This window comes from Pollicipes pollicipes, unplaced genomic scaffold (genome assembly GCF_011947565.3).
Source record: "Pollicipes pollicipes isolate AB1234 unplaced genomic scaffold, Ppol_2.1 Scaffold_2555;HRSCAF=2994_pilon_pilon_pilon, whole genome shotgun sequence".
Classification (NCBI taxonomy): domain Eukaryota; kingdom Metazoa; phylum Arthropoda; class Thecostraca; order Pollicipedomorpha; family Pollicipedidae; genus Pollicipes; species Pollicipes pollicipes.
In genome coordinates, this window is record NW_023596136.1 from 35,343,081 (window position 1) to 35,364,163 (window position 21,083).

The window sequence follows — 21,083 nt, forward strand, 5'->3', positions numbered from 1 at the left end:
TGTGAAAACAGCAACGCTTCCACTCGCTGGTGTTATGCATACATCACGCGGGAGGGATGAAGATAATCTTCACCGATATCGGCACGCCTTGAGTGCTTTTCTTCTGGCGAACGTATCCGTGTTGCGCCTTCAATTTAGGACGAAGCGCTGAGCAACGTCGTTGTGGAACGGCGGCGGGTTCAAAGGGCTGAATTTCCATACTAACGCGATCGGTGGTGTGCGAAACACGCACGGGAGAGGGACCGATATCGTTGCTACGATGCCGCCCGCGGCCGGCCGTGCATCAGAGGCGACAGGCAATCTGCTCAGGTGACTGGTGGCCGCGTCGATAGTCATTCCGAGCCACGCCTGTGCGCCGCACTGGGTGGCCGCGTCGATAGTCATTCCGAGCCACGCCTGTGCGCTGCACTGGTGGCCGCGTCGATATGTCATTCCGAGCCACGCCTGTGCGCTGCACTGGTGGCCGCGTCGATAGTCATTCCGAGCCACGCCTGTGCGCTGCACTGGTGGCCGCGTCGATAGTCATTCCGAGCCACGTCTGTGCGCTGCAGAGATGGGGAGAGTAAGTCACGTCTGTGCGCTGCAGATATGGGGAGGGTAAGTCACGTCTGTGCTCTGCAGAAATGGGGAGAGTAAGTTACGTCTGTGCGCTGCAGGGATGGGGAGAGAAAGTGACGTCTGTGCGCTGCAGAGATGGGGGAGAAAAAGTCGGGACGGTAAGCCAAGTCGAGAGCACAGACGGCCTCTTGCGATAGCACAGACAACTGTGAATGGGAGTGAAGTCAACAAACGCATCAGCGCATTGTGCGGGAAAGACACATTGGCCAAAGGTGATCCAAAATGTTTAACCGTATTCCTCATTGTTTCCGTTGGATGGTAGCACGTATTTTCACCTTTGCCTGCTAACTTCTAAACGTAAAATTTCTTGCTCGCTGGGGTCATGGAGGAGAGATATAATGGGCGGAATGTCGTCCAGATGAGTGAGACGACTCTGACGACGCCCAAGCAATCCAGACCGCCCCGTTGCACATCCAGAATAACCCACAAACAGGTCTCCACGCCGGGCAGCGTGTGAACTATCGTCACTGCTGCCAGATGGCCGCTGGACTCTGTCTCCGCCGGCTGGACTGGCGTCCCTGCGGGCTGAGCAGCTGTCCACCGCACAGACTGCAGTCATAGGTGGATGCCGTGTGACAACCCCGCGAGACGTTTAGTTGCTTCTGTTGTTTCTTTTACTTACCTCTTCCACCTCTTTAACTTAACCCTTTTGCCTCTATATGTGTTAACAATTTACCTCTTTTAAAGAAAACATGCTAAAATGTCACTGTCCGCTGAAAATTGTAGTTGGCTGCTATTGAACTGTGCTGTGCTCTGCAGAGCACATACCGCAGCTACCATACCGCGTTCTCCACCTATAGCCTGGAAAGAGGCATTGATTGGCGCGTCACGCCAGGGTTGAGAACGAAATATTCTCAACTTATCCCACACTCATCGCAGCAAGTCAGCTTTATAACGCCGATGCTGACCTAATCATGAGAGAGCGACTGCAGGAAGAGCACGCACGTGCCCAGAATTTTGTGGGGTCGCGCTTTCCTGCTGCATCGAGTCGAGCAACAGCACGCAATAACAACAGGTCACAGCAGGAGGGAACACCCGCCAGCTGAACACATCTGGAACGATCCGACCGTGATTGGACCGTGATCTGAACGATCTGACAGTGATCTGACCGTGTGATCCGACGATCTGACCGTGATCTGACCGTGATCTTAACGATCTGACAGTGATCTGACCGTGATCTGAACGATCTGACAGTGATCTGACCGTGATCTGAAACGATCTGACCGTGATCTGACCGTGATCTGAAACGATCTGACAGTGATCTGACCGTGATCTGAACGATCTGACAGTGATCTGACCGTGATCTGACCGTGAACTGTCCGTGAATCTGAACGATCTGGTCGTGATAAACAGACTAGGAGTCAATTTCGAACTTGGATATGGCATAAGCAATACGATGTGTCTGCAAAGCCGGTGCATAAACCTCGTAATGCATGTGTAATGCGTAACTGGGGCGCCACCTCCTAAAATTGGTCGAGGAGAAGGCTCGACCGATAAAGTTGACGTTGACTTCTTGACCTCCAAAATGTGATTTTTAACCGGAATTGCAGTCACTTAGTTTTGTGTTTCCGATGCCAAGGATTTAACACATTTCTAAAAAATCAGACAGTTAACTAACGAAAGCCTGTTCTTCATCCCTTTGCACCCAGCTTATATTCTTATTTAAATGGTTAGCAGATTTCCTTGATCGAACATCCCTTTTTTCCCATATTTATTGAGCGAGGGAGCCCAAAAAAGGCATTGGGAGGGGGGGGGAGACTCAGTCAGCATTGGAGAGGGGAGGCCTTAGCGCATCAGAAAACGTACCAAGTGACGCCCCGCGCGTAATTCATTTTCAGAATTAAAAGAACTACCCCAAAGCGGGAAAGCATTGAGAAGGAAGAAGCCTCCCATTTGAGGTCTTGGTAGGGCCGGTCGGTGGCTGTTTTCGCTCCGTCACCACGTCTAAAATACACCTAAGCTCGGCCGCCGTCTTAGGCCCTGCTTGCAGTATTTGCTTGTCTGCTGCGCTCACTCACTCTACGCCTGAAATATACCTCAGCTCAGTCGGCGCGCCGCTTCATTGTTTACGCCCCGAGGGCCGTACACCCGAGGGGCGGACCCGTGCCTTGCCGAGGTACTGCTCCCTGCCCCGTCTACCCGAAAGACGGACCCGTGCCCTGCCGAGGTACTGCTCCCTGCCCCGTCTACCCGAAAGACGGACCCGTGCCCTGCCGAGGTACTGCTCCCTGCCCCGTCTACCCGAAAGACGGACCCGTGCCCTGCCGAGGTACTGCTCCCTGCCCCGTCTAACCCAAAGACGGACCCGAGCCTTGCCGAGGTACCGCTCCCTGCCCCGTCTACCCGAAAGACGGACCCGTGCCCTGCCGAGGTACTGCTCCCTGCCCCGTCTACCCGAAAGACGGACCCGTGCCTTGCCGAGGTACCGCTCCCTGCCCCGTCTACCCGAAAGACGACCCGTGCCCTGCCGAGGTACTGCTCCCTGTCTCGTCTACCCGAAAGACGGACCCGTGCCTGCCGAGGTACTGCTCCCTGCCCGCTCCACCCGAGGGCGGACCCGTGCCCTGCCGAGGTACTGCTCCCTGCCCGTCTACCCGAGGGGCGACCCGTTCCTGCCGAGGTACTGCTCCCTGCCCGTCTACCCGAGGGGCGGACCCGTGCCCCTGCCGAGATACTGCTCGCTGTCCCGTCTACCGGGAGCGTTGCTCCCTGCGTTGGTGGCACGCGTACGGTCCAGACCGCGTAAGATTCGCTCGTAGCCGTGCTGGTGTCAGCCCTGCCTTCCGGTCACTGCTGCACTATACGAATGCTTGTTTTCAAAATCTGCACGGCGATTTCCTACTGCCGCCGGGTTTAAGCCATAGAGGAAGCCCTATTCGTAGCCGTTTGACTTGTTGCTAGCTGCGGCCGCATATAGCTGGTGTTCCGAACGCACCAGCGGTTTTGCCTCTTGTGTGGCTTACATGATGCCGAAGAAAGGTTGTTATGCCATTCCATGTAAACAGCCATTGCGAAGCCCCAACAGTTAGCAACGTCTGGAGCTTCTCATGGATGTCAGAAACGGTAAACAGTCAATGGTCAATAGTCATCAGCTTTTACAGTCAGCAGTCTGAAGGTCCTCACGGTCATCAAAACTGATCTGAGACGATCTTAGATATTGATGCGCATCCATGGATGAATTGAAATGATCTAATGAGGTATATTTCAAATATTAATTTGATGTCATTTTAGCACATGCTTGCAAGATGCGATTTCATGTAAGCCATGACAACTCCTGACGAATTCATACATCTCACCCTCAGCCCCTCACAAAAGTGTGTTCTGAGTAGAATATGGCTTATTTTCCAGCACAGACGTCACAAAATATCGCAGCAAAAACTAAAATGCCTGACAAACAACCGATCTTATACTCATCCAAACTCGGAAGTGAAAAGAACCCGACGGCATGGTTCTTCGTTCAGCTCTTCCGCGACTAAATCCGAGTGGGCCGGAAGGCGGGGACGTGGTCTGGAGTATCAGTCTGTCTGTAGCAGCTCCCCCTCCCTCCCCCACCACCCCGATCTCCCGCAGTTCTCTGCCCCGCATGACATGGAAGAATTGCGGTACAGTATAACCCTGGCGTCTGGGCTGAGCCGGCGCCGCCCAGGTCTCATGCCGATTGGCGTATGAAACTCGTAAGATCTTTTGTCATCGGGACAAGTTCAGGTCTTTATAGTCATAAGGGTATGGCGAAGGGTTGTGGGGAGCATGATATGCATATATGTATCGGCATGATCGGCCCTTGCTTGAAAGTTCTTGGACGCAATTGCATGGCCCAATGATTACCCTCCTTCGTCATCTCCAACCAAGCCACAAATCCGCTTGAACATTGTCATCGCCAGTCTGCTTCCTCGTCTGTCCACTATTGCTTGTAATGCCACTGAAGAGAGTGTGCTTTCTTTAGCGACCATCACAGGAGCTTTCTGAAGGACGCTGCGAACTGGCAATTCTGCACCTGACCTTTAAATTTGCAAATAATTATTAACGAGTGCACTTTATAACCTGAGACATTCGAACCTGTAAACAGCACTAGACAATGCAGCGTCGTTACATTCGAATATTCTTCGAATTGAATCCTCAGTAGCTTTCTTTAGGAAATGAGTGCTACCCATGGTTTGCTTTAATAACAAGACAGTAGTCGATCACATTCCAACAGGCTCAAGGTTGACTGGCAAGCGTGAAACGGACCCAAAAACAGAAGTCCCAATTCGTATGGATTAATGACCTTCGCGTGTTGTGTTGTACTGACAAGATCGAAATGTGGGTTACACCACCGAATCTTGGTCTCTCTCTCTCTCTCTCTCCCTCTCTCTCTCTCTCTCTCTCTCTCCTCTTCCTCTCTCCCTCCTCTCTCTCTCTCTCTCTCTCCTCTCTCCTCTCTCTCTCTCTCTCCTCTCTCTCTCTCCTCTCTCTCTCTCTCTCTCTCTCCTCTCTCCCTCTCTCTCTCTCTCTCTCTCCCCCTCTCTCTCCGCTCTCTCTCTCTTCTCTCTCTCTCTCTCCTCCTCATCTCTTCTCTCTCCTCTCTCTCTATATATATATACATATGCAAGGTCCGCAATGAAGTGCTTACACAATTGATGCAAACTGATCTTACTTTACATCATATGATTGCTGAAAAAACAGCAAATACGCATCGTATGTTGAGGGAAGAGCGGAGCTTTACCATATCTGCAAAGCTGTCAGTTATTATCATAAAGATGATACAAAAACTAAGCTAATGAGAAACTAACCTAATGAAAAACGATGCAACAGTCCAGGGCTGTTTGTCAATTAGTTTGAAGTCTTCTGTCATAAAGACCTTGCAGACGAAAGCTCACTGATGTGACGTTTATGGCGAAAATTTATGTATATTTTGCTTGAGAGGTTGCTGATACAATCCTCGTCAAATTTGATTATTTTTGTGAACGGAGTCAGTGACCTTGAATGGTATAACCATTTTTAAATTGCGACCAAACTGTTACAAAAAAGCTAAAAATAATCTGACCGATATGGATCACAATTAGCACAGCGCACCGGCCCGTGTAGCTCTGATGCCTCAATTCCACAAGTTAGACTTAAGTGTCTCGCAGACGAGGCCGGTTTCTGAAAATGACGCTAGTCACTTTTCGGTCGACTACTGGCAAAACTGCGGACTTTAAACTGGAAGCTTTACAATTCACCAGCGAAACGAAGCCGCCACACTAATCTGCATCGTGAAATTGGTTTAAAGTATTCTTCTATTCTGGCTGTTGCGATCTGACAAGGATCTTTATCATCGCTCCAAAACGAGTTGACTCACAACTTGTGCACAGGAGGGAGGACGTGGCAATCTGCACGCAGGAACCCACACTATTGTCCATATTATCTTCTGTTTTCACCCCAGTCAGCATATGCCTGTTTCGAACCGTCTGTCTGGAACCGTTTTTGACACGTGCTTTTCAGTTACCTCGCACTTTGGAAAGTATACCTTTTTCGCGGCATTCGACAGATAAAATGGAGTCGTGGTGATATTGCAAAATTGCGGGCAAAGCTCACCTCATCAGAAAGCTTGTGTAAGGATGTCTCAACATATATACGGCACAAGTTTGAGAGTGCTTGGCTCCTCTCCAAACACCTCACGAACCTATGAACAGAGGCTGTAATGATGTTAACCTCTGGAAAGCGTGTCGATGGAGTCCGGCCAGGCCTCCCAAGTTGTGAATTGTCCTCACAGTTTAGGCACGATTCGTGGAAGCGGGACCCAGTTTTGCAAAGCTGCAGTGAACCTTGGGAACTAAAACGTGTGCTTGTGGCGGTGAATAAAGGGTCTTGCCCTGACTAGATAGACAAATTCCGCAAACATCGTAATTCAAAGGAAACAACTAAGGCCAGCATCAGCCAATTCAAAAATATACCACACGGCGTGAATATCGTGTGTGTAATTAGATACCGATGTGCTACGGTGAAATACTGGCCTAGAACCCGTCATTCCCGCCTCAAGCCTGCGTGTTTAACGTCTTACAACGGGCACCCACAACATTGACCACGGTTTATTTCAGAGTGCTGCAGTCCATCGTCTTCGCCGCAAGCGGCCGATCGCCGTTAGCAGGCCCTCAGACCGTGAGCGGAAATCAGCGGAAGGCGAACACCCGCTGCCATGGAGCACATGAGCATATACACTGGAGCTCAACGCCACCGCGACAAACCAAGCCGAGCCGGACTACAACGAATGAATCGGTCATCCGCCGGCGACTCTGTTTCGCTTGTCGCGATGTTGTTCGATGCATGTCTGGCTGGATGGGTGTCGCTTTAACTGCCGCGCTTCTTGATGTCGTGATATTACCCAAGAGCGCTCAGTGTACTTAACTGTCACAGATAGCGTGACTGACGGTTGCTGTACATTGTGAAGGTGCCAACCGCTACGATACACGTATGTTGTTATGTCTACGATGATGCTGCAATTGCTTTGATGATATTTTGGGTTTTCAATGTCAGGAACGCCTACGTCTGCGTAAATTGACCAATTGCTGGTGACCCTGGTGACTCATATGCTTGCGGAACGACGGGTCTTTGATACAGTGGAAGCTTGATTGGGGTGACACTGGTCTGAAAAACGTTAGAGCCACGTCTTGTTACTTCGAGATCAGCGTTTTGGAGATTCAGAGAATGATATTTGGCTTGTTGTAGCTATTCTCATTTAAAGTTCAGGATGAGAGAGAGAGAGAGAGAGAGAGAAGAGAGAGAGAGAAGAGAGAAGAGAGAGAGAGAAGAGAGAGAAGAGAGAGAGAGAGAGAGAGAGAGAGAGAGAGAGAGATGAGAAGGAGAGAGAGGATAAATATATATATACATACATATAATATATATATAATATAATATATTATATATAATATATAATATATATATAATATAATATATATATATATATATACTAGTATAGTACAAGCAATATATGCATATACAAATATAGATTAGATATGATGTGTGTATATACGGGCAATATAATAAATATATATATAAATAATATAGTATATTGACTAAACGTCACACACAAAGGTAAGCCAGTTTTACAGCTCGCAGCAAGCCTGCAACGCAGGCAGTTGCGCACTCTAGACTAATTCCCCGCTTCGGCTGCTGCGAGCCTGCGCGTGTTCCTCAGCAGGATGACGCTGTCCCTGATGCAGACATCATCGCCAATTGGCGTAGGTAGGCGTCCTGACAAGGGTTCAGCATGAACACTGAGTTGCATTAGATCACCTAAGTTGCCCACATTATTTGAGGCACTGTAGTCCGTGGCTGGACTAAGGTGCCGCGCGGCATCTGGCCAGCTCTTGCCATGCCCCCAAACACAAAACAGCACACTGGTCCTAAAACCGTTCTAACCCATCAGCCACGACACAGCACAGCGAGGCCGGCAAGTTCGCGATCTCCGAACCTTGTCCTTTTAACCGGAGGTTGACGGCCCCGCCCATACCCATGAGCCCACCAGCGTGACCTCAGCGCCAGATAGTGTCGATCGGCGGCAGAGCCGGACGTCAGCGGAGATACTCCACCGAGGCGGTGACGACATCGCGGGACAGGCGGATGCCTGGCCGGTCCACGCGGTGTCCGGCGGCCGGCTGGACACCGCCGGCGGCTGGCCCGCCACCGCGCACCGACACCAGCGCGCCGCCGTCTCCCTTACCCAGCGACGGGCAGTGGGGCGGCCCCCGACAAAACCGCATCTCCCGCCGCACCGGCGCGCCATGGCCCGACGTGAGCCGGGGGTCGGGGGTCAGCAGGGATGTCGGGGTCATCGGGCGACGCTCTGCAAGATAGACGCTGTCGGGGTCGGTGGTAAACAGCCGGCTGCAGTGGTCAGTGGAGGGGGCAGCCCGCTCATGTAGCAGTTCCGACAAGTGGAGGCTAACGCATACCCTGCCGGCAAAAAGTTAGACGGAAAATACTTTCACGTGTCGGACGGGGCTGATATGCGAAACCCGCCACCATTTGAAGGGCACCCTCGGACTCGTGGCTGGCAATTCGAGCCACCTAAATACCGCGACTTTGGATTTACTGAGCACTAGAACTTAAAAAAAGAGGAGGATGAAGGCCATAAGGAGGAAATAAGAGGACATGAGGCGAAATACCATCCGTTAAAAATTTTCTTCTTCTTTAGTGAACAACATGCGCGCCTACGCCAATTTCTGCGCACCCGATGACCACGCGTCCCTCGCATCAACGGCTTCATCGCCGCTGCGTCCTTGAATCCGGACATGGAAGCGGGAAGGCGGGCGTATTGGCAACGCCCGGTATGGGCAATGAGCGTATTGATCACGCGTCGTTATCGAGGGCGCCGAAATAAACATATCCGGTATTTCAAGCGGCCGCAGGGTGTTTGCCTACATTAGGGAAGTAAAGCACGGCAGAGATAGCGCCAGCGGCTGCCGGCAGCAACACTGAGATACCAACAATGGTTATCTGTACCAACTGTCAGGCGAAATGAAATGAATATTTTGATTGGCTGTTACCACCACTTTGATAGGTGTGTTCGTAGTCACTAAGTGAAAGAAACGTTCAACAAAAATTGTAATATTCTGTATTGAGAGTTAGTAATCTTAGCTGATTAAAATCATTATGGAGCGAAATCATGCTACTGGAATATACGCTAATGAAACATATGCTAATGAAATGCATGCTAATATGCTTGCTCGTCATTTAAAAATCATGTTGAACCACCCCCTGTAGCCATTAACATCTATTTTGTACCAATGCCTTTGACATATATGACAACTATGGGCTAAATTGTAGCATAATGCTACGTTAACTTTTGCACTGGAAAACGTTATTTGATTAAATACACGTGAAAAGGTTTGCCGTTTTGAAGTACTTTAAAAGTAATTTGCGCGTGGAAGCTTACTGCATAACAGAAAGGAAGATGTGTGATCGTAAGACAACCTAAACAGAGGGTTAGGCATTTACAGGTTTTCAGTGAAGCTTTGGCTATCGACCACAATCTGCGTTTGACGCACTAGATGTAAAAATATGCTGACCTCATTTTCCTCTCTTCTGGCTCCGTTCCAACTTCTATGCCACGTTCCTTGCAGCATCAGGATCTATCAAAAACGGTGACATCCCAGCCGAGTAATGTTTGAAAACACTGCGGGACACACGCCGCATTTCTTTACCGAAACCAATCTGCCGCTCTGAAAAAACAACACCAGAATGGCGCCAACAATGCACACTCATACACCTCTTGAAACGGTTTCTATTTTTGCAGCTGTCCATAACAGGATAATCCACAGAACACCTCCGTTAGCTGAGGCTATAGCGCCGCGCGGTCGATAACCGCAGGTCACACCTTCGGATTCTCTGGGACCGACTCGGGCGGCCCCCACCGAGGCGCACGCTGAGAACAGCAGGTCAAACGACGCCGGCAACGCAGCTTCTTCCTGTCGTCCGCGTCTCCACCGCTTGCCTTACTGCCCGCCGCTGACGCACAGGAAAGCCACGTTAAAAGAGTGTGCAGCGCATCGAATTTTTCGGTACAGAGGATACAGCAAAATGCTCTTACAGTGTACAATTTTGACATGCTTTTTTCTCTCATCGAAACGCCCCCGTTCATTCAGCTCAGACATTTCCTTGACAACTCTGAATGCAGAACAGAAAGAAAGCTACCAGCCCGGAAGACTTTCGACTGGCAGAAGATCGATGCAAACTAGATGCAAATCTGTAAGCCATATTGCTTAAATGAACGCAATGTTCATGCAATCTGTCCAGAAAATGATTTGGATCTCAGCCATGAAATCTAATCTGCCCGATCAGGAGCCAACCAACCATGACACAGCCGAAGTGATTCAGAGCACATGCGCACACCTGGTCCAACGTGCCATGCAGAGTGCAGCGTCACAGTCTTTGTCAGTTGATGGGTTGTCGGTAACACCTGGTCACGCTTCGCTCCCTTCACCGCCACCTGACCACGCCCCGCTCCCCATCACCGCCCGGCTGAACATGTCCCGCTTTCGCCGACCCATGGGCTAAGGTCTCCGCCATACCCCCGCTCCCCATTAGTGCTCGGGCTGAACATGTGCCGCCGCCGCCAACCCATGGCCTGAAGTCCTCCGCCTGCGTCGCTGCAGGTTCTCACCGTCGCTGATGACGCTGACGGCCGTGCTCATCACCATATTCATGATCGTCGGGCTGTTCGGCAACGCCATCACCATCGTGGCCCTGCTGCGCTGTCCGCGGGTGCGCAACGCAACGTCACCCGCCGTCTTCATATGCAGGTCAGTGATTGCCTGGAAGCTGCCACAGGACATGTGGGCGATCCTGCACCGGCAGGGCACTGTTCCACCGAAACGGAAAGTGCCCGGGTGTGTGGCTCCTGATTCGCCCCCTTCACGGGCGGCTGTTGTATCAGCTGTTCCAGCAATGCAACATCCTCGCTCTTGGCCCCGACTCGGGAGCTCCATCGCCGATACCCTCGTTATTCAGCTCAATGCCGTGGATGATTACTCGCATATCGTCATTCCGATATGCGAGTTTCCGTCGTGAGTCACTTTTAGTAATGATCTGCCCAACAGCGTCTCCATATCCAATCACCAGGTTTCCAACCACGCGTACAATACGAGGCCTAAATGTTATCCAAGTATGTATATGTAAGACTAAGATCATTTATAGATATCCCAGTATATGCGTATTTCTGCTCTGTTGCTAGACCATAATCATGTTCCTCAAAGTAGCCTTAACTTATCAAAGTTAGCAGTGTTGCACAGGATCCATGCATCGTTCCTAATTGAGATGAACAAAAAATGTCTTCATTTTCTGGCTTTTCAGCATTATGAGTTCAGAATGCTTAAGTGGAGCTATTGACCCTCAATCTACCGGAAGGTACTGGATGAACGGCGTTTTAGAAGCAAACCCTGGCTTTATTGGCAGTACTCGACGTTTCAAGCTACGCTTTTGATCATGAGTGATTCTATTATCGTATGATCCCTGCACTCGTTATACCACTGCTGCGGTTTACCCACCCCGTTTACCACCCAAAACTTATCAAAAGTTAAAAAATAATTTTCAGCGTTGTGTTTCTAAACAACACCTTCTGCCAGCAATTTTCGGGTCTTGCAGAGATTTAAAAACATATTTGTAAAATATATCATTTTATAAAATTGCGGTTTGCTGGATATCACCAAGAAATCACCTTTTTTACCACCTTTTTATTTTTTATTTTATCACCTTTTATGGACAGATGTGATGTATGGTCTCTTTTTACCGAAACTTTCCAAAACTTATTAAAAACGTCCGGGTGGCATTTCTAACGTAGACGAGACTAAAAACCTTTACCCTTGCGTAGTCCTGCTCATAGGCAAAACAGCACTTAAAAGCCTACAGTACTTGCAGAGCTTGCTTAGATTACTTACAGAGCTAGATGAATGATCCTTGAATGAAATGATCCTCAACGCCCACAGACAAAACGCCCAAGATCTCACCGAACATGCCAACATCCTGTCCTAACACCTGTTATGACCCGTCATGAACAGTGTTCGAACTATGGTATTTGAATCCCCCCCCCCCTCCCCCCATTAGAGAAGCCGCTCCCATCACTCAACAAACAAATGAAGTCGTCTTAAATTAAATCGGTTTCCCTGACGAGCGTGGCAGACACAAGTGCGGTCTATCACACCACTTGAACAAAGATATGATAAAAATGTGTTATGACGTATTTGTTCCAAGTCCACATCATCACCACCACCACCACCACCGGTAGTAGTAGTGCGAATATTGTTGGCAGTCCTAGGAGGCATGCACAGTCATGTTCCTTTATTGCCCCGCTGCTTTGTATTATCGGCCCGTATCAAAACATTTAGATTGAGGGATGACAACTTAAGAGATAACGAATGCCTGCTTGATCACCACGAAGACTTCAGTGTGTACGATGTCAGTGACAGAGTGCAATATACAAAATCAATGTCAGTATATAGCTGGGGAATTAGATGGGGAAAATGCTCCTTACAAAGGCCTTCGATTGACGTGCCATGGTTCTTGCGCTACCTACCCAATCTCTGCGTCCATCCGTCCGTCCATCCCTGTGACCGCCCGTTCCGTCCGTCCCTGTATCCGTCCGTTCGTTCATCCTGTGTCCGTCCGTCCGTGAATCCCTATGTCCGTCCGTTCATCCCTACGGTCCGTCCGTCCACCCATCCCTCCGTCCGTCCGTCCGTGAATCCCTATGTCCGTCCGTCCACCCCCTACGTCCGTCCGTCCACCCATCCCTTTGTTCGTCCGTCCGTCCATCCGTCCGTCCATCCCTGCGCCCGTCCATCCGTCCATCCCCGTGTCCGTCCGTCCGTCTATCCATATGACCGTCCGTCCATCCATCCCTATGTCCGCCTGTACATCCATCCCCATGTCCCTTCGTCCATCCATCCCTATGTCCGTGCGTCCATCCATCCCTGTGTCCCGTTCATGCCGTCCGTCCCTGTGTCCGTACGTCCGTCCATCCCGTGTCCTGTCGTCCATCCGACCGTCCGTCCATCCCTGCGTCCGCCCGTCCTTCCGTCCCTGTGTCCGTGCGTCCATCGATCCCTGTGTCCGTCCGTCCGTCCGTCCCTGTTGTCCGTCCGTCCGTCCATCCCTGCATCCGCCCGTCCGTCCGTCGCTGTGTCCATCCGTCCATCCATCCCTCCGTCCGTCCCTGTGTCCGTCCGTCCGTCCGTCCGCCCGACGATTCAATCCTGAGCTGTCCGATATAGCGCACGTACATCATCGCGCGTTGCACATAATTCATTGAACTGAGTGACACATTGTGACGCGCTGTGGAGCTGGGCTAAATCGCTTGAGCTCACGTTCAGTTTTGGGCTTTGAGCTTACCGCAGACACCGTTTTATCATTCGACCCCTGCATTCCACCTGCTTTTGACGCTTGCAGTAGACGGCTTTACCGCATATATGTTATCTCCATGGCTCACCAACAGAAGCATCCCAATAGTTGTTGGGAGCCGGTTGTCTCAGGTGATCAATAGTTCCGCGTGGATTCAATTTTTTATGGCATTTGGGGTTACGAGCTTCTCAGATAATCACAATCAAATTGTGTCAAATCCGCACAAGATCTTGACTGACCACTTATTTGGCTGTTACGCGATATAAGAACTTAATCCTCGACTTACGAAGAGTCAGCAGAGACCGCTAAGGGTTTCCGTGATATCGTGACACATTTTGAGAACGGCGCTGACATTTTGAGTAGCTGAGTTTGCATCATTTTTACACACGTTGCGAAAATTTAAGTCTCCGAACTTTATGGTTCATGATCTCTGACCATTTTTCGAAGAGTCTTGACACTGGCACTGTGGTAAAAAGGACAATTAACGACAACTTGTTACCGAAAATACACTATAAAGGTGAAGAAGAGCAAATCACTACAAATATTACCTTTCTTAGCTCATCACGCTGAATATCGCTTTGCCTGCTTCTACGACGCCAAATTATCCGAGGACCATCAGCTTTTACCTTTGTGACCAGTTCGACACTTTAAACATCGCACGACTGGATCTTAATGGCCCATATGCCGCTTTAAAAGACGTTTCTAACGTTGTTTTCCTCACTTACACGACTTGTTTAGCTCTTGGTACAGCCAAGTGGGCCAATTAATTGCTTCTTTCACCTGATATGACATATGATAGATTCACCTGTCGATGACTGGTATTGATCGCTTCTATCAAATGAGCATCATTTGATAGAACGGTTTCAATGCTGTCAGCACCTTTTCTCCGCACTGTCGTAGTGTTAATAGTTCTTTCGATAACAGGATGATTTGTGTGAATGCTTATTTTTAACCCTGTGACCTATGGGATGCTAAAGGTCACATTCACCATATTTCGGTCGTTTCCATCTAATACGGCTTAACAAAAACTTATCAAGTCTTCTTCCCGTGGCTCAAGCTTGCCTAATTTTCGAGGGCGCGGAAGTGAAAAAAAGCTTGTGGGCCTAGGATTGATATGTCCACGAAGCTTCTGATAATCAACATCCATGCAGTACTTTCTAGTAACCGTATATGAGTACGTGTAAGGATTTTTTTATTAAGCCTGGTCTTGTTCGTTCGTGCACAAGCGCTTCATAATTTCTAGCCGAGTTCAAAAACAATGAATTCGCGGCAGCAAAAGTTCGTGAGAAACGTTAGTTACGGCTGATTTTTGCTTGATTTGAGCACAAGGCCCAGGCTGACTCCGGCAACCAGCATGACCTAGTTTCAATGAAAAGTGTGAAATAGCGTGACTGCAACTTCTAGAGGGTGCTTTTCCATAAGGGTCTTCGCCTTCCCCCCCCCCCCCTCCCTTCCTTTCTTTGTTTGCCAAAAGAGTGACTCAGCATCCACCAACACACCCTGCGCAGCTCTTCTGCAAATTTCGAGTGCCTGCCGTCTTCATCCCTAATGGTCCCACACTGCCCGCTGCCGCTCTCCTTCAGTTTTCGCGTTGCTGACTTCTCCCTTTGGCTGCTGGTGATGACGTCACCCGTTGCCCCCTTCCAGTCTGTGCATAGCCGACTTCTCCTTCTGTCTGCTGGTGCTGCCGTTCGAGATCTCCCGCTTCGCCAACGGCGCCTGGACCTTGGGCGAGGGCTTCGTCTGCGTGCTCTTCCCCTTGCTGAGATACTGGAACGTCGGCTGCTCCCTGCTCTCCATCGCCATGGTGAATGTGATCCTGAGCCCCGCGTGAAGACAGGGTTTAAGCGACCGGACAGTCAGCAGACGCAACAGGACGCATAGGGGGCAGGGTTCGGTTATTCTGGAAAATTTCGTTCGTTGTGGTTATGGTTGGATGAAGTACTAACTTGGTGACATGAAACAAATGCGTTGCGCTGTTGTCCATTGCCCGAGGGTGGGATATCTGGGCATGACTGGGTATACGGTAAAGATGTCAAAGCTATTCGGTTGATTTGAAAGGCACAACAGCTATGGTGTGCATGCCGTTTTGTTTGAGCTTGTTTGAGCATTTCGTAGCATGCCACAATCCCTCATCCCATAATACACACACACACACACACACACACACACACACACACACACACACACACACACACACACACACACACACACACACACACACACACACACACACACACACCACACACACACACACACACACACACAACACACACACACACCACACACACACACACCACACACACACACACACACACACACACACCCACACACACAACACACACACACACACACACACACACACACACACACACACACACTTATATATATATATATATATATATATATATATATATATATATATATATATATATATATATATCAACATTCCTCTGTTCTACGCAAAAGTCTTAAAACGAAGCGATGCATAATCCTTTCACTGTTGCTTTTTACTCTCGCTGAAATGACGAGTTGAAATGCTGATCCGTAGCTTCAGCGTTCGAAGGGGGAGAAAAGGCTGCTGCGTATTCAAGCAGAACATTTTAACGACGTCAGTTAGATCTGAGTCATTTGCTTCATGTGATACGCCCGACCCTTCGTTTCAGATAACGATCAACAGGTAACTGCAGGTGACCCTGCTTTGTAACACTGCCGTGCAACCTGCAGGAGATGGTATCGTACAGCCCTTTGCAAACCACACCACACGCCGATGATTTTCCACCGGCATATGCAACATTCATATGGCCCACCGAGTCATGAAAGCAAAGGCTAAGCTGCCTTGGACCCAGGGCGTCATTTCAATAATGGGCCACGATAAGGCGATATAAACGACGTGTGTCACTGTTGTTAAAATGCGCCTTACATGGGGTAGTGCCATCACTGTGTGAAACCAGGTCGCAAATGCCTGATTTCGCCAGAGTTATTCCCAAATGAAAGGCGATCAGGACAGTGGCAATATACCATACATCTTGATTCATTAACGCATTTGACGTAGCTTTCGTTTGGAGGGCATGATCCCCAATCACACTTCATGAAATTATTTGAATATTTTTTAATTCTTTGAATAATCTATGCTTGTCACTCTGCTAACCAGGTTCGTGATGATCGCTTTCAACGACCTCTACAAGAAGATCTACGAACGTCGTTGGGTGGTGGTTCAGATCGCCTTCATCTGGCTCTACAGCTTCGGCATGCTGACGCCCACACTGGCAGGCTCTTGGGGTAGGTTCCTCTCGTCTGACATCCCCTTACTTCCCCAAATGACGAGCAGCTGTCGCAGCCCTGGTGGATGCTGTGATCGCCCTTGTGGCGTGTCAGGTGTTTTGTTTGTCAGGATTGATTGTTCTGACCAGACGTGATGACATCTGATTGCGCTGTAGATTGCTTGTAAAAGCTTGCAGCGGGTACAGGCTCGTCACCCTGCTGTTAGTGATATGGAAATTAACGCCATGCAAACCTCGAATGCCGTAAGATATCAGAATTGTGCGTAGAAATCGTCGGCCATGCCATGCGACGCAAAAGTCTCACATTTAACCTTATAACGAAGCACGGTTTGGGGTATATTTCAAAGTGCAATCGTCTGAAAAGGTTTTCACACAGAACTTTTCAGAGCTGTGACATGAGCTGGATAAGTTCCAGCCGCCTACAACATTACTAATATTGATCTCTGTTGACCAATGCCACGGCGCTGTTGAGCGCGTGTCAAGTGACACCGCCCTCGCCGTGTAGCCGCGGCTCACGTGTCCCAGATGAGCGGGACTTGCTTCCTGTAAACAGCGCCACGCTGGACGGACGACGTGTTGCGCCCAGGTCCATGGCTGGACTAGTTTGTTTCGGGCCCAGGTCGGTGGCTGGGGTATTTGTTCCGCGCCCAGGTCCATGGCTGGACGAGTTTGTTTCGCGCCCAGGTCGGTGGCTGGGGTATTTTGTTCCGCGCCCAGGTCCATGGCTGGACGAGTTTGTTTCGCGCCCAGGTCGGTGGCTGGGGTATTTTGTTTCGCGCCCAGGTCCATGGCTGGACGAGTTTGTTTCGCGCCCAGGTCGGTGGCTGGGGTATTTTGTTTCGCGCCCAGGTCCATGGCTGGACGAGTTTGTTTCGCGCCCAGGTCGGTGGCTGGGCTACTTTGTTTCACGCCCGGGGCGATGACTGGACGAGTTTGCTTTCTATCCGCTGACCTACAAAAAAATAAAATGGTTTGTATTGGGCAATGGTGCTGTTGCCCGAGGGACAGTGGTATGGCGGTGTAACGACAGTGCCAGCCAGACAAAACTCAGGCCTTCCTGGAGAGACACGTGGCTAATCACTACTAAGACCGCGTCGAATTTAAAGGTGAATTCCCGAAATAAAAACGGCTCGGCTCCTGTTTATACACATGCTTGATTTGCGGCTCCGCATAACATGATAGCTATGGGGCACTGCATGGTTTACTGCAGGCGGCGCGCCCAAAAATCCCAAGTTATCATCATCGTAATCGGTCAGGGAGAGGGATTCCGCTTTGCCTTTTTTTCTCTCTCTCTCTCAATCTCTCTCTCTCCGCCTCTCTCTTTCTCTCTGTCTCTCTCTCTTTTTTTCTCTCTCTCTCTGTTTCTCTCTCTCCCTCTCTTTTCTCTCTCTTCTCTCTCCTCTCTCTTTCCCTTTCTCTCTCTCCTCTCTCTCCTTTCCTTTCTCTCTCTCCCTCTCCACCTCTCTCTTTCTCTCTCTTTCTTAATCTCTTTCCTCTCTCCTTCCTCTGTTCGCGGCTGGCGTCCGTTTGTTCATGTGAATGCCCTTACCAGGCGTGGAGCTGCCGGCTGTTAGTGCGGCATGGCGCCGTCAGATGGCATTAGGACCGACCGGAGGCAGACTCGTGTGCTCTATTTGATTGCTGTTATTTCACAGATGAATCAGTCCGTGAGAAGGCGGGTTTCTCTTGTTGTGGGCCATTTAACAAACCATTTTTCGTTTTAATAACCAGTAATGGTACGGCATGTGAGCGGTTGGTCTGCTCATTTCAGCGGCTGCTGAGATATTTGCCACCTTCGTCACGGTGATTGCTCTGCTTCATGAAGGCGGCTTTTCCTGAGGAACGAAAGCTCCTGTTCTTAAAGGGAACAAACTGACAAAGCATCCCTAACTTATCTATTTCTGCTTCTGCAGCTGTAACCCTCTGCGATGTTCTGATCTTCTGCAACCACAACAAATGACGCACCAGGCGGCAGGACTGTCGTTCCAGCAATGATTTTTTTTTTTGGTGGCGGTGCGTTGTGCATATGTGATATGCCTTGAGCGATAACGATACTGCGATTCGGCTCAGTCACAATCGGCTGCGATTCAACTCAGATTTAAGCCCAGTTTAAGGCCAGGTTATCGACAATGTCGATGAAGTCATCACCACCCAACGAGCTCGATTGTTAGGACGAAACTTTTCATCGCTATGTATTTCGCTGAACTCAGCAGTTCAACAGAGAATAACCACATTGAATGCAAGTAGCACTGCCACAATAGAGCATGGTCGTGAAACTGTGAAATTGGAGACCGCCATTTCCGTTCGACGATCATTCCTCTGAAGAAAAACAAGCGACAAATCAAATTTGCATTTCTCTAAAAAAAAGCGACAAATCAAATGGTTGGCGTTTGATCAGTGAAATACTAGCTACGAGCCCTGTGTCATTTACATACGTGTTTCCAGGAAAGGAACACACACGTATCCCTACGACATTAGATACAATGTTAAACGCTCCACGTTTCTTGATTGCACAATTTGAACTGTCACTTCGGCTTAGAGTCATAGTGGTTAAGCTATTAGCCTGCTGAATTAGATCTTCGAGAGTGCTGTAGCCCTGGCTGCCACCGTGTGCGTGCCGTCGTCGCAGGTCGGTTCGGCTACCATCCGCTGCTAATGACCTGTACCATCGTGCGCGTCAACGGACACTCGGCGAAGATCGCCCTCTTCTGGATCGGCTTCCTCATTCCCTGCATCGCCATCATCATCTGCTACATCGGCATCTTCCTGGTCATCGTGCTGTGAGCTATTCCGCCAACCTCTTGGCGTTTTCTCGCTTCTTAGGCTTTTTTGCTTTTTTGTGAGCGGGCGTCAGCCGAGGACTGTCAAGAGCATCCAGATTGCTCTGGATGCTCGTTAGGGAATTATTGTAAACCGACAGTGATCAAGTCGTCCTTGGGTCTATACACTTAAACAACTTCTTTCTAGCTTTGTGGGCCGCGCATTGCATCCTACCGAACAGCATGTGTGAGCGAGTCCGCTGTACCGCCACTGGGACCGCGGGACCATGTGTTTCTTCCTGTACCCTCTGAGGGCCAGAACTGTTTGTCATTCTCATCGGCGCCCCGCTGCAGACGATAGCACTGTTGCTTTTCCCATCGGCGCCCCGCTGCGGACGATAATACTGTCTGCCTTTCCCACCAGCGCCCCGCCGTGGACGATGGCACTGTCTGTCTTTCTCACCGGCGCTCCGCTGCACACAATATCCCTGTCTGCCTTTCTCATCGGCACCCCGCTGCAGACAATAGCACTGTCTGCCTTCCCCACCGGCGCCCCGCTGCAGACGATATCCCTGTCTGCCTTTCTCATCGGCGCCCCGCTGCAGACAATAGCACTGCCTGCCTTTCCCACCGGCGCCCCGCTGCAGACAATAGCAATGCCTGCCCCGCCACAGATCGGACCGCAGAATGCGCCGGCAACAGAGTGAAAGTCGGGCATGAAGGAGACCAGCCAGCAGAAGAAGTCTCGCGAGGAGCGAGCCCGCAAGAACGAAATGCGCATTACCAGGATGTCGCTCGTGATCTTTCTCACCTTTCTGGTGTGCTACCTGCCGGTTGACCATCGCCAAAGTGAAGGACCCCACCGTCAAGTTCCAGGTGAGAGCCGAGTAGGTGCCACCAGTGTTAAGGCGCCCTTTCGGATCGCTTTAAAGTACAGTAGCAGTCAGCTAGATACATGAAATATAATCTCGAAAACTTCAGTAAAAGCAACCATGCCCACTCGATCACCACGTATCATGTTTCTTAAGTCCAATGATTGTCTCAGTTCATCTGACTTGATAATTCAGCTGGCAGATCCTAGCCCTCTGTGCCCTAACAGCGTTCACGATCCCGGGGCAGATGTTCTATCATCAGCCATAACACCTCTCGCAGGCGATCGTCTTCTGAGTTCAGCTCTGTATGGGCTTCGTGGTGCCAACCACCGCAATATCCCCCAGCTCTGCGGATGCTGGGCTAAGACATAGTGTACTTTCAGGTCTGCACATTCTGGGCTACATCCTTGGTGTACCTGTCAGCCTGCATCAACCCCATCATCTACGTCATCATGAGGTCGTCAGTACCGACAGGCCTACAAGACGGTGCTCTGCTGTCGGCGTCCCGCGCCTCTTCCTCCGACAGTTCCCTCCAATGTGAGTCCGGCGCCGCGGGGACCGGCCACACAATCCCCGAGAGGCCCTCCGACATGGGGTCCTATCTCGCGGTGCATGGACTCTGGAGAGGTTAACACTTCCTACTAGGACAGACGTCGCAGACATGAACAACCGCTAATGAGGGGCCCTTTGGCCCCGAC

The 21,083-nt window shown here is 50.1% G+C and overlaps 1 protein-coding gene across 1 annotated transcript; it reads left to right on the top strand.

Moving 5' to 3' along the window:
- The first annotated feature begins 693 nt into the window (after positions 1–693).
- Positions 694–20,680, top strand: LOC119100712 (G-protein coupled receptor moody-like). Its single transcript, XM_037223798.1, has 8 exons — positions 694–716; positions 10,731–10,877; positions 15,118–15,277; positions 16,137–16,150; positions 16,625–16,752; positions 19,384–19,529; positions 20,224–20,346; positions 20,666–20,680. Exons 1-8 carry the CDS (start codon positions 694–696, stop codon positions 20,678–20,680), a joined length of 756 nt encoding a protein of 251 aa, XP_037079693.1.
- Positions 20,681–21,083: the final 403 nt, after the last annotated feature.

Coding starts and splice junctions, on each gene's coding strand:
- LOC119100712 (XM_037223798.1), top strand. CDS start 694: ATGGGGGAGAAAAAGTCGGGACG. Junction 717..10,730: donor GGGGAGAAAAAGTCGGGACG/GTAAGCCAAGTC, acceptor GCGTCGCTGCAG/GTTCTCACCGTCGCTGATGA. Junction 10,878..15,117: donor CCCGCCGTCTTCATATGCAG/GTCAGTGATTGC, acceptor GCCCCCTTCCAG/TCTGTGCATAGCCGACTTCT.